At 36.0% G+C, this 14,680-nt stretch overlaps 1 protein-coding gene across 2 annotated transcripts in view; it reads left to right on the top strand.

Annotated features, from left to right (window-relative positions):
- Nucleotides 1-6,971: 6,971 nt before the first annotated feature.
- MDFIC (MyoD family inhibitor domain containing) overlaps nucleotides 6,972-14,680 on the top strand; it is a 69,924-nt gene continuing 62,215 nt past the window's right edge. For both annotated transcript variants that reach the window (XM_014548946.1, XM_014548945.1), the window contains exon 1: nucleotides 6,972-7,090. In XM_014548946.1, coding sequence (XP_014404432.1) covers nucleotides 7,039-7,090 — 52 coding nt within the window. In that variant the 5' untranslated portion in view covers nucleotides 6,972-7,038. The remainder of the gene's footprint in view (nucleotides 7,091-14,680) is intronic.

The following is a 14,680-nucleotide window of genomic DNA, read 5'->3' as shown; positions in this document are numbered from 1 at the left end:
CATTAGACAAAGCAGGTAGGTTTTCTTAAAGGTCATTTGTCTTGAGGGACTTTTTATTTATTTTTTGGTCAGTGAAAAAGTAAAATTCCAGAACCTCAGGCCTTCCTGAATGCTGCCTTATCTTTGGTTTTTAAAGGTTACATTTGGGAAGCATTTGTAGATGTCCACGTTGTTCTGAGCCTCTGGGAAATACAGACCCAGAGTTTTTACAAAACGTTTCCCAGATATTTTGGTCTCAGATTGCCTGAGATTTCATAAACCAGAATACACATAGATCATCTGAAATAATGTTGTCATTTGAATGGAAGAGTAAAAATGAAATTGTTTAAAGCAGTGGTTCTCCACCTTCCTAATGCCACGACCTTTTAATACAGTTCCTCATGTTGTGGTGACCCCCAACCATAAAATTATTTTCGTTGCTACTTCATAACTGTAATGTTGCTACTGTTATGAATCGCAATGTAAATATCTGATATGCAGGATGTATTTTCATTGTTACAAATTGAAGATAATTAAAGCATAGTGATTAATCACAAAAACAATATGTAATTATATATGTGTTTTCCGATGGTCTTAGGCTACCCCTGTTAAAGTTGCTTTAAACCAACTTTGTTTACAGATAAAAGAGATATGAATATATATTGCATAACAAGATTATACATATTATATAGATAGCAAATTAATCTGTCCTAAGTTATCATCAACTATTTAATTGAAGTAGATGAGATCTAACATGCAAAAGGCCCAAAATGTAAGCAAAAGAAAGCTGTGTATAGTCCTTTCTATAAGAAATAAAGTATTTTACACTGATTATATTTTGTGAGGTTTTAAAGATTTTATAAGGCTATCTGCTAAGTGCTGTCATTTATATTAGTCTTTCAGGAAGTAAGCATATAAAGTAAGGATAACAATAGAAAATGTACTTGATGACTAGTTTTTGCATTTACACATTCCTTTGCCTAGCTTAGTAAAATATTTGAGGTGGCTTATAAGACTACATTTAAAAACAGGTTAAAACAGGAAAATGAAAATATAGGTAGCCTAGGAGATTGAAACTGAGGGAAAATCAAAATGTACAAACTTAGACTGTAGGGTCAAAACCACTTACTCAATTTTGTCTGTAAATTTGAGTCAAAATGAAGTGTTTCCTTTAATATGGTTTTCATTGTCCATAAGGAAAAAAATAATATACAGCTTCTTGGAGGAAGCAGGTGTTTTCCTTATATTCAGTCTGGAAACAGATTTCTTCTGTGGTTTTTCACTTAAGGATTATGGAATAGACATTGCCCTCAACCGCTTCTCCCTGATGAATTTATAGTAGGATTTAAAAAGGTGCTTATTGCAATAACACTTAGTAATAGCAAGTGTGAGCCAAGCCTTTATTACATACCAGACACTGCTTTCCAGGCATGATTCCATTTATTTCCACCCCCACCTTATGATGTAGGGAATTCTTGTTATTCCCATTGTACAGATGAAGAAGCTGACAAAGATGAACTTTCCCAGGATCCATACCGCTAATGGTGGACTACACCATCATTTCAGATCCTGTGCTCGTAACCACTTCTCCAGTGCAAAGTACACTTTAGGGATAGTATTTCTGTCCCAGAGAACCTAATGAGAGTCTTGTTATTATCAGGAAGGATTCAAATAACTCGACTTTTACACGACAATATTGTCCTTATTTTTTTTGGAAAACCTTGGACTACACAGAATTTTATACTGTATTTGGAAGTTCATTAGCAACTTTGACAAGCTAATTTCATCCTCACTGTTAATTAAAAAAACATTTAGCTAGTGAGGTAATATATTGGATTGGTTGTCTTACAGAAAAGTTTAGTTTACTGTTTCTACCTATTGTGGGCAGAACTGCAACTAGTTGCAAATTACCTGACAACAGATGCATGTTCCAAATGAAGAATAAGTTGCTAATGAACCAACTGACTTAAGAACAGAATGTGTTCCCTTTCCTTATAATTTGGGGGACGGGCTGAGCATTGCAGTGGGACTTTCTGTACTAGGTAGGGTATTAAATTAGCTGAACTTGAAAGGTCCTTTCCAATTCTGGATTTTAACACCCTGCTTCCAACTGAATATCTATCTCTGAGACTCACTTTTGTATTCTCACCAGTAAAATTAAGCTAACATTTTCTTCTTTATATCATTCATAGTTCTGAAGATCAAATAAATATTATATGTAAAAGTCCTTTGAAAATTGCTAATACTGTAATTGCAAAAAATCATTAGTGTATTCTTTCAACAAAAGGAGGTATTGCATTTTTTATTTGTATTTATTTAACAACTGCATACCAGCTGAGTGGCTATTATATGACACATATAGTATTTTACACATATTACTATCCAAGTTACTTATTTTTAATGCTGTTAGATTTTTCTCTTGTTAATCTCCTTTCAGTTATTTTATTCCCCAACTGTCTGAGATAAGTGAAATCTTCAAAGTTTTAAGTTTGGGTAATGCCAACCAGGTAATATAATATAGAATTTTCAACTAAATGGAAATTCTACTTACCTGAATCTTTCTCATGCTCCTTCTGCAAGAATAAGCAAGATTGGAAAGAGATTGCTTCTTACCATTCATGCCCTTCTTAAGAAAAATAGCAAAAAATAAAGAGTATTGATCCCGTAAGACAGTCATTTCTGAATAGGAAATATTGAATTTAAATTCATCATTTAGAACTCTTTTTCTTTGATTCTTTTGCTTAATTCATGCTTGTCACTTTTAACTCAAATTCAATGCCTTACAAAGGCTTTTCAGTGATTCCCTCTACTCCATTCTAAACGCCCTTCAGTGCAGATATGAAGTTTGGCCCTATTGTTTAGGTCTTGTGCCGAGTCAGATTTACAGAATTTTAGAGCCAAGAAAGGCCTCTGTAAGCATCCAGCTCAATGCCCTCATTTCCCCTTTAAGGGAGTGAGGCCCAGCCCCAGTCACACAGCCGGTCAGTCTTTGAGCCAGAATTATGACCCAGGTCAGTTTTCATTATCTTTTGTTTTGTAGTTGCTTGATTGTTTTATAGGTATGTTTGGTTTTCCCAGCTAGAAGATTTGTAGCAGGGACAACACTTTTTTCTTTATCCAAAGATTCTTCTGCACTTCTGTGTTTATAGTAGGCTAACTAGAATGCCTGGGAGCTAGCCTTTCAGAAACAAATGTCAGTGATATAAAAGTATATTTTGGTCTAGTGCTACTTTAAAAGTGTCTTTGCTTTTCATTTTAATATATCTAAAACATATTATGTATTCATCTACTAGTACAATTGATTTATATTTCTATTAATTAGTGACTAGATAAAATTATATATTGATTACTTGGAATACTGTGACAAGAAGCAAGGTATATTTGCTTGTAATTTACACATATTACTATCCAAGTAATATTTGACAGGCTTGTCTAAGTTTTCTCTAATTGTTTAGTGCAGAAGAACTTACTTAGAACCAATAACCTACCTATAATCTGGCCATATATGATAATGACATCCCCGTACCCCACACCACCCAAATTGAGACCTCTGTGCATTTTTTATGTTTAAAGAGTGCTACAAGAAAGGGAAAAAAAAAGGCAAAAAGAACCATTGACTTAGATTAGCCTAATTGAGATGATGAAGTCTTCCTTTTAAGAGAAAATTGCGAAGATGTATAGGAATGCTTGTTGGAGGTATATATAGAAATCTTGTAGAAAGGTACAGACTGATTTCATGCATCATTGAAATCACTTGCTTGCCTGTAGGATTTGTCTTTCAGGCCCCTGGGGTAATTGAATTGCATCTATAAACGTCCACAAATCCAGAAAGGAACTGATTAAACCTGATGACCATGGCCTCTGCTTCTGTAATACAGATGTGACACAGCAAACATACAGCGATCACAGAGATTTGCTTTCAGAAACTACTCTTTTGTCATTGTGATGAGTAGTGGCTGACCTGACCTATTGGAGGTTGTAGTAAGGTTGTTTCTGTGGCTGGACATCATGGTGCCCATTTTACAAGTGTTTATCTATTAGATCTCGTTCTCTCTCCCTACATTTCTTCAATCAATGTTGGATGTAACTGTGCACCATTTATGAGGCTGCCACATAGGTATTTCTTAAATATTAAAGGGATGTTCATAAAATAATGTACATACATTAGAAAGTCATAGGCTAGTCAAGTGCTCAGAGAAGTTTCATTTATAGAGTGGAGAATTGGCAATGCCAATTTAAATTTTATACACGGAATCCTTTCTGAGCCTTGCTTTGGGCTGGGTGCTGTGGATTATAGCAAAAGCCTGATATTTTGAGGCAAGACATTTAGTTTTTAAAGGAGGCAAAGTTGGATAGACTGATGATTGTGATTTAGTAGTAATTACATATCATTTATTATTTCATGAACATAATAAGCTAGAGAATGAGAATGATAGTTTTTTGTTTTTTTAATTTGAGAAGGATTCTGGGATCACCTAATTCTAGAGTTTCACAAATAAGGAAACTGAAAAAAAAACAAAAACAAAACCATAACACATGCGATCAACTGTTTCTTAATAAATATTTAGAGCATTAAGAACTTTATTTTCCTCTTAGGAGAGGGTCAGTACTAAATCTGTGTGACAATTGCATTTACTCAGTGGAGAATTGAGAGGTTCTCTGTTTAGCACTTGAATATTGGACACGATTCAAATTTAAGTCAAGTGTGTCTAGAGGCTTTACTCATACCTATTCATACCTTTTAGTCAGCAATGCTTCATAATGCCCTGGTTTCATGAATTAATTTTAATGGAATTATATTTGAACAACTCAAAATTATATAATTAATTTCATTCAGCTTCAATTAAAGTTACTAATTGAATAAGCCTACTAGCACGACACCTGGCGGCCGTCAGCTACATAACAGTAATAGCAAATTATGCGGGCCTCTGCTGATGAGAGATTTCACGTGTACAAGTGAGTTTATATAAAAGCCTTTTCTGTTGCTCATCTCAGAAAGGCCTTGAGTTGACTGCAGCCGTGGAAAGATATCTGGAGTTGTTTAAAAAAGTAAAGATTTTAATTGAAAATAACAGATCTCGGGAAGATTACATTTTCTCTGTGATAATGCTGAGTAAATGTTACATAAATCTAGAACATATTGGTTTAGCATGCTCCTAATTTATATTTTACTGCCATCTGAATGTGGTTTTGCTTACTACAAATACTAAGCATTCAAGACCTGATTTTGGTTTTTTGGTTCTTAGCCTCTGGATTTGGTCCTAAGTCGGTGTTCCTCTGTTTCCATGTGCTGAAATGTGTTTTGTATCAGAGTTTTTTAATAGTTGTGAAATCCCCATGGTACATGTGCAGAATTTTTTTCCCCTTTCAGTGGGAATGTTAATACAGTTGACTAACAACTTCTGTTTGAATCTCTTTCCTTGCTTCCAGGGCTTGACATCATGTTGCTTCTCTTCCTTCTTTGATCCTTTCTCATGGGGCAGACCCCACTTGAGGCACTTCTTTCCATGTATTCCACTCTTTGGGTGAGCCTAGTCCTTTGGTCGGCTTCAGCAACCAAGTTTAGGAAAGTGACTGTTTCTAGATATAACTTCATTTGTGATTTGCAAATTCCAATATCCAGCACTACACTCATCCACTAGACTGCATGAAGGCTGGGGTTGCGTCTCCTAATTCATTGTATCTCCATTGCCGAGCACACTGCCTAAACATCTACTCTGTGTATCTAATGTTTTAAATTCGTACATTATTTTCCTGGTCTCCAGGTTTTCTGTCAAATCCACACCAATCCCATCTTCCCAGTGATCTGCGCAAGCCTCTGGTCAGTGTCTCACATCTACCCCTTTCCCATCTTGTTATCCATTTGGTTAAACTCTCATCACCTTCTACTTGGACTATGCCACGTCTCCTTTGTCCTCCTTGCTCTGTTCTCCCCATTACTCCTAGGCTACAGTGATTTTCAAGGATGTAAGTGCAGTGGGATAACCTAAGCGCCCCTCCCCTAAACTGAAATAGAATCTTTGGTGATGGGGCCGAGAAATCTGTTTTTTAAAAAGCGGCCCAAGTGAGTTAAAGTGCAGTCAGGATTGAGAACCACTAGTGTATACGAATTTACTAATCTTCCTAAAGTATGACTGATTAGGCGATTCATAAAGCTTCAGTGGTTACTTTTACTCACCTTTTTTGCTTTTAAATTAGATCTAGATTCTCACCTAAAAAGATCCATTCTATGTCTCTATTCAGACCTTTCCTAACTTATCTCCTAATGCCCCTCTAGAGTACTTCAGTCCAGAGTTGGAACCTTTGCCCAAGTCTGCTATTGGAGTTTGCCCACACTCTTTTTCCACCTGGAATGGCTTTTCTCCCATCTTTACTTTTAGAATTCCCAGTAATCTTTTAAAGACCATTGCTGTGTTTCCAATAAGCTGTTCCTTTTCCTTACTTATTGGCTTTCCCCCTGAGAACCCATAAATCCACATATAGATTTCTCATCCTAAACACCTTTCCTCTCTGAGAATTTATAGCACAATCCTTGACTCTTTCCCAGGTTTCTAAGAAGAGAATTCTGTACCTCCTCACTTCTCCTTCAGCTGCCATCTGACTTTCATCTCTCATTGGACTCTCCTTTCCTTTGGTGCTTTCCTGACTGCTCCCTGTGGACTTACTCATTTTCATCCTTGATATAACCTTTTCACGTTTCTCTGTCATGGCTGATCACTTACCATGTTCTGACAATTTGTTTACAATAATCTTGACAGATTATTTTTTCCTGTAGACATCTCTGTTTCTTCAATGCTAGGCATGTAATAGGTGCTCAGTAAAAATGTTATTGAGTCAATATGTATGCAACAGTCAGTAGAGTTATTGCTCCCATTTTCTTAAATTTTGGCAGATTTAGAAGAATTTAAAAAAATCTATAAAATAAAAAAAGTAGAGAAAGATATGCAACATTTAATGATGATAAATATATGTATATTTTTTTATTCAGATAAATGTGAAAAAGAAAATACTGAGAGAGATATAACTCATGCCACCAATAGCTGCTTCACACATGGAGAGATGCAAGACCAGTTCATTTGGGGAAATTGTTCAGAGGATGAACTCATCAGAAGTAAGTACTTTTAGAGCAAATTGCAGTAATTTGGGGATATGACTGTGATACTATGCTCTGAGTTAATTGTTCCATATTATTTTGTTGAAAATCTATAAATCAGAATTTTCAGAATTTATCTGAAAGTGTTTTCATTAGAATTTTACAATAATAGGGCTATAACTAAGATATAAATAATACTCTCAGTTTTCATCCTTTCTTTAGAAATGAAGAATTTATTGAGCAATAAATTTTGGACTCAGTTCTTAGAGAGATGTAGATAAAACTTAATTCCTATTTGAGCAGTGACTAAGTGAAAGTCAGACAATTCTAAGTGACTGTGAAACTAAAAATATAAAGTCAGAGCTGAAGGACAATAATGAATACTTTGGTAATGCCATTTCAGTCCCTGTTCTTGTAAGTCAAATGATTCCAAACTTTTTTTTTTAATAATTAAAATGTTTATCACTCTTTCTCCTTCTCCTTTTTTCTTTTTTAAAAATTGTTTTCCTCTTCCTAAGATTGCCGTGTAAAATGTATACAAAAGCTATGGCATATTTTCATTTTACTCTGGGAATGTCTGGAAATAGCAGAATCTTTTGGGTGCTATCCAGAATGCTGATTTCCTGTCAGGTTCTCCTCTGGGGCTTAAGTTCTGGTCACTAAGTTCCCTCAGGCAGGTTCAAGATGAATTGATCATGTAATGAATTGTTCTCTGTAGTAAATGAATAAGTATAAAGATCACTGCTATGCCTCACCTGGAAGAGCATAGGAATATATATATTTTGGAATTCTCCTTCATTGTAACCATGTTGCCATGTCTTATTCTAGTCCCAGCACGAACAGAGGAAAATAATTCTTTTCTGGAAATCAAGCATTATTTTTAATTTAATTCTTCAGGTCAGACAACCTCATTATATAGACCCTTTCTTGTGTTACATATTAGATTTACTTTGAATCTTTGAATGTTTCTTTTCCTCTCTAGAATGCCCATTATCTGTCCTTAACTGAAGAAAGTAGAAACAGGAAAAAACCAACTTAGTAGAAAACATAAAGTAGCAATAAAAACACTATTGAAGGAAATTTAAAGATTTCAAACAAAAACTCTAAAAGTGAATGTGTTTTAATTTGATTTTAAGACATTATCTTTTTTCAAATTTTTGCCTTAGAGAATAGAATGGAAAGGAAATTAGGCTCAGAAATTAGTGAGGAGTGCCCTAGCCGGTTTTGCTCATGGATAGAGTGTTGGTCCGCAGATTGAGGCGCATGCAGGAGGTAACCAGTTGATATGTCTCTCTCTCACATTGATGTTTCTCTCTCTCTCTGTCTCTCCCCCTCCTTCCACTCTTTCCAAAAATCAATGGAAAAAATATCCCCTGGTGAGGATGAAAAACAAAAACAGCAAAAAATTAGTGACCAGCAAAATTTATATAGCTTTTTCCAAAGAATCAAATAAACATTATTTCAACTGAACATTTATTCCCAAAACATTTATATTGATTGTCTTCCATTTAAATGTTGACTCTGCTATTATGAAACATAGTTTTTTAAGATATTGACAAGATCATATTTTATCTATGATTTCCTAACAACCAGAGAGTTAGTGAGGGCTAGAGGAGGTCTCAGAAACAATTTTATCTCCGCCTTGGGGAGCATGATTGTTTTCTCATTTTATTTCATAGTTACAGAATTTTAAGTGTGTGTGTTTCATTTAATTGATTTAATTCCCTACTCTCCCTTCCCAAGACCCACATAAAGAAAACCTGAATAAGAACTCTTAAGACAAAAACCGAAATACAACCACTATTGCATAAGGATTTGGAGAGTCATATTTAATGTGTTAAAATTTTTTGTGCTATTTGATAAAACTTATAGTCACAGAAATTCATACCATAAATGGAATGGATTTAAAATGAAGTACTCTGTTGTCGAGAGAGAGAGAATGAGAGAGAGAGAGAGAGAGAGAGAGAGAGAGAGAGAAATATTGAGATGTATTGCCCCATCTGAGAGTGCTGCTGGGAAAACGGACAGATGAATGGATCTTCAAAAGATAATGGCCAATGACAGTAATGCGGCTCCTTCCTGAAACATAAACTGGCAATAATTTCTAAATGTATTTGTGGGTGACATTGGATTCTGAATTCTGTTAACAAATTTAAAAAACTACCTTTTTGTTGTTTTCCTGGTCACACTTTTCCTGACAAAGGCGATTTTATTGGGTCTGGAATTCTGTTAACAAATTTAAAAAACTACCTTTTTGTTATTTTCCTGACAAAGGCGATTTTATTCGGTCTACAGGAAGGATTTGATATCTGGATATCTGGATTTGCCGAAATGGAACATTTATGTCATCTTTAACCCAGACTCAAGTATGAGAGTATTTGAAAGTTTGATATTGTGATAGCTTCTCCTATTCCAAATCCTTAATATAAAGCGCTACAAAGCTGCCCGAATTTCCTTCTTTAGCCTTTCCCATAGAGTGTTTGGCCATCTCCATGTAATTTAATGTTTGTCACTCTTAACCCTGCAGTTAGGGAGATGTGTGTTTTCCTCTTGCTTCAACATCTGGCACATTCTGTGGGCCCACTGAATCTTTCGTAATAACAATAGGCCCTGGAAAGAAGGCTCTGGCTCAGAGCTACGTGGGGGAGGAGGGGAACATCTGTGGTGAGTCAGGATCAGACTGGCTCCCGTTCCAGGAGTCCTGTGTGGAGCCCCGAGCACCATGGAAGAGGCAGACAGCTGCTCTCATGGAATTGATTTCAGTGTTCCCACTGTAGTGTGAGGTTCACTGGATGGAGGGATCAGCAGAAAAGTGAGGCCAGCTGGGGTGTGGGAACATTTTCAAATGTACAACCCACTCTTTTTTTCCAAGCTTCCATGGGACAGCTCGGCTGCATAAGCAAGAAGTGAAGGAGAGTGGCTCTGTTTAATATGACTTCTCTTTCTCTACCTATTCTTGAGCGTGGTTAGCGAGGGCTGACAGCTAACATCTCCTTGTCCCGGATGCCTGCTGCCTGCTTTGTTGGACATTTAAGGCATAATTTATAGGGGACTGTTAGCTGTCAGTTTGATGAGGCTGTTTTTACTTTTCTGAGAATAACTGAGCTCTGGAAAGTCAAGGGAGTGGCTGCTTTGGAAATTGTATTCTAATTAAAGGGTGTATTCTCAGGCCTCATAAAGGAGATCCAAGCTGAGAATAATTTCCAAATTATTCTGTGAACTTTAACCCTGACCTCACTGGACCACCCACTTGTGGCTCATACTTGGTTCCTGCTCCACTCAGAAGTTCAGGCTTTGTCTGCCTTCCCTGGTCCTAGAGGCCATTGCAGGTGGCAGGCCGGAGGTACTGTGCTCTCAGGGCCTGGAGCCCTAATTGGTTGCCCTTGAGTTGCTAATTTATTAGAATTCTTTCTGGAAGCTATAAATAAAAGAGAGGAAATCCATGTGGAATCAAACATTTCGAATAAATAGGCCACGCATACAATCTGGTCAGGGAATGTGCATTGTGATTCTCTTTCTTATGAAATTTAAATTAAAAAGATAATCCTAACCACTCAAGTTTGTTAAAAGAAAGCAAACGCACAAAACACTTAAATCAGATCAGTAAATAAATAAAAACTAAATTGAAGTTTTGTGAGAAGACTTTATAATTGGAAATTATAATTAGAAAGATTTTTCATTGTGAACTTTTATTCTTTTTACAGTATACAAGGCTTTCATATTCTGAGAAAATATTTTGCTGTATAATTTAACTTCTGGAATGGGGATTACATTTTGGGGTTTATAAGGGCATCTTTCAATGGGGACACTAGTTAAGACTTTGGCTTTTCTTGTCATATTAGCATATATGACATGGTACATAATTTGGAACTATGCCTTGTTTTAATAATCGCTGTGCCTCTGACTTATTTAAATAAATGTTGCAGAAAAATGGCACCCTCAATTAATATTAATTTTTCTATTTAATCCACAGTGTGGATAAACTGATAACAGGCAATAGGCAACAATTCATGTTTTATTTAGACTAGAAAAGGAACAAAAGTAGCATTATGATTAAGATTTTTAGGGGGTTTCTAAGGTAGGAAGGAATGTGTGTGTTTGTGTGTGTCTTCCTATGCTTTACTCATAGGCATGTGTAATATTTTCCTTTAATATAGGTCAAATTCTACTTTTCTAATTATTTCCTATATATAGAGAGAGCTTGCATTTTCTTTGTTCCTCTTTCTAAAGTGCCTCAGGTCTCTAGCTCAGATTTTTCCTAGGTCTTTTTGAAATTTCTTACTATTTAACTTTATCCTTGGACATTGCTTTCATATAAACGTCTCCTAATTCAAAATGTCATTACTTAACTGCAGAAATTTTCCTCAGCTTCTCTTCTGAAATAAATTCAAATTAAACTATTTTGCTCACCTAATTTTCTCCTTTGTGGTTTTGTAGAATTCCCCAGATCTGAAGCAAAGTTAGAACGTTCTATTTAAATGGTAATCCCCATTCTATTTAACCCATTTATTCATTTTGAAGAGTTTTTAGCTCTCATAATAGTAAGCACTTAATCGGTAGTAGAATACAAGCCCTCTTTCTCTAATTCACACTCACCTCCTTCTTATGCATCTTGCTTTTTCACTCCTCCTACTGCTTGAAACCTTTCTCTTGGCATCCTCTCAACATCAACAGACTCGGTTGTTAGAAATACTATTATTTCTCTTCCTAGCCTTTGCCAACTTGCCACTGAGCACTCCTTAATGAATACTGTTCCATTACTTTGGGGAATACCTCCTCTATGTCAAATATTGAAAGAAAGGCAAATCCTCAGGTGTGCAATCTACACTGAGTGGCCAGATTATTATGACCGGCCAGATTATTATGACCACCCCATCAGTACTTCATTGACACTTCCAAAAATACTGAATATTGAAAACTTTCTAAGCAAATACTCTCAAGGTTTTATTATTATTATTATTTGCATAACTAATTCACTTCATTGTACTGATGGGGTGGTCATAATAATCTGGCCACTCAGTGTATATAGTTAGGGCATTTCTTACTTTGAAGGTAAGGAAAGAACACCAAGAGGTTGGGATTAAATTTTTCAGTGGCTCTCCTGATTGAATGGACATTACGTTAAGTATTATTCAGTTTTCTTTAGAATTAAATTTATATACAAGAGACCTTAAACAAGCCCCACCAGATAAGTAACACCCAGTAAGACTGGGATATGTAGTTTTTGTGTGACATCTCCTAGGTTATCTAAGATTCTTTGTCTAATACTTCATGCTCATTCATTTTAGGAGCCCATCTTGGGAATAAGTCATGTTACTTTCACCTCAGTGTATTTCCCTTCTTTTGTCTCAGAAAAAAAATTGTTTTTCAGTATTCTGACCAAACAGTTGTGTGGCTGTGCTGCAGATTATTTGATGTTGCTGTTAAAGAGGATTCTTTTAAAAACAATATTTTTATTGATTTCAGAGAAGAAAAGAGAGGGAGAGAGAGATAGGAACATCAATGATAAGAGAGAATCATTGATCGGCTGTCTCCTGCATACCCCCTACTGGGGATTGAACCTGCAACCCGGGCATGTGACCTGACAAGGAATTAAACCCTGACCTCCTGGTTCATAGGTTGATGCTTAACCATTGAGCACACCCGTCTAGCAAGAGCAATTTTTAACCATCAATTATTCATAAATCCAACTCATGGTTAATCATAAACCATTTTTGATGGCTTCCTGTATTTATCTTGTTGGTCAAAGACAACCATTAGGCTGTGTTCTAGAATGGACCTCAGGTTTCCTGACATTCTTCTTTCTCAGAGTGCATTTTCCATGCCAATCTGGGTTCTGCCCAAGAAGCTGGAGAGAACTATTGACCACCTTTTTTTTTTTTTAACATCTTAAATTCAGGGTCCTGGAGACCAATGGAAACTAATTGCCAGGACTCAGAACCTGGATGTCTTATGATTATATGTATTGGGCAAGTTGTCTAATGTCTTTGAACTCTACTTCCTCATTTTAAGGTGAAGGGTACCGATACTTTATGCCCCATTGTGATTTTTGAGGATTATGCCAGAAAATGCATATTGTGCACTTTATTAGTACAGAGCTAAGTGAGCAAATATTCATGAATTTGTCCATTTTTGTTATTATTGTTTTTGAATTCAAATATTAGTTTTAAGGTTGTGTGTGTGTGTGTGTGTGTGTGTGTGTGTGTGTATACACACAAATATCTAGACATGCTAGGTACATAGACCAGGCCTTTCTGAGACCTTCGGTAGATATTTATGTCCACAACAAATAGCACAGTGGCTACTACATGATTTATGCTTAATAAATGATGACTGAAGTGTATTGAATTAATGAGGGGAGGGAAGAGATGTTTTATACATGTAGCTTCCGTTATTTCAGACTTTAAGGTCCTATAATAAAGATTCTAAATCACTACATTTTTCTTCTTATTCCTTCTACCCCTCTTCTTACTCCCAAGCCACATATGGTTTATTCATGTCATTTCAGTATTTATCTATGACTTAATGACGCTAAAGCAATCAAGCCCTTAGTTTGACTGCTATTCAGTGGTCACCTATTCTGAAGAGTTCTCAGGCAACTGTTAGCAGTGTGCTGGATGACATTCATTGTCTACAGAAGTGTGTAGGAATGACATTTTATCGAGGCCCTTTTTTGCACTCTTAATCTTTGTTTTTCTTTCCTATATGTAAGAAAAATGTTTGAGACTACTTTAGTTCCATCTCTTCTTCATCTCACCATTCTCTGCTTACCCCCTACCATCCTATCATCCCATCCTCCTTACTTCTCTCCCTTCTTCCTTTTCATATCTTTCTCTGCCTTTCTAAATTGTTTTATAAATGCTTTGTATACTATAAAGTACAATGTATATTGTTACCTTTGTTCTTATTATTACTTTTAATGTTATTATTCTAATTTATTACTTTGCCATTCACTCTTGTCATGAACCATGGCTCATTAAATTTCCAATCTGTATTTTTCTACACTTTGTCAGATATTTTCAGAATCTTCCTGATACTCCGAAAATTGTTCGATCTTTACTGGGGGAGAAGAGATGGTATTGAAGTACAAGTGGATGAAAGCTCTGTGAGGAAACCAGATTTATAGTTTTCCCATTTGGGAGTTCTTCGAGCCTCAGGGAATAGCTGAGGCCTGGGAATTAGTTTTGAGATCACTCTGAATCTGCTAACCACAGAATAAATAAATTATATTCAGCGATCAAGACCATAAATACTGCGGTCTAGATAATGTTAGTTCTCAAACCTCAAACTTCCTGGATCTGAACACTGTGAATTTGCACATAAATTATCTTTTGGAGAATATGTTGTTACTAGTAGCCCGGTGCACAAAATTCGTGCACATTAAAAGGGAATTAATTGCCCTAACCGGTTTGGCTCAGTGGATAGAGCATTAGCATGCAGACTCAAGGGTCCCAGGTTTGATTCCGGTCAAGGGCATGTACCTTGGTTGCGGGCACATCCCCAGTGGGGAGTGTGCAGGAGGCAGCTGATTGATGTTTCTCTCTCATCGATGTTTCTAACTCTCTATCCCTCTCCCTTCCTCTCTGTAAAAAATCAATAAAATATATT

This window comes from Myotis brandtii, unplaced genomic scaffold (genome assembly GCF_000412655.1).
Source record: "Myotis brandtii unplaced genomic scaffold, ASM41265v1 scaffold529, whole genome shotgun sequence".
NCBI lineage: Eukaryota > Metazoa > Chordata > Mammalia > Chiroptera > Vespertilionidae > Myotis > Myotis brandtii.
This window is presented reverse-complemented; position numbering and strand designations above follow the sequence as displayed.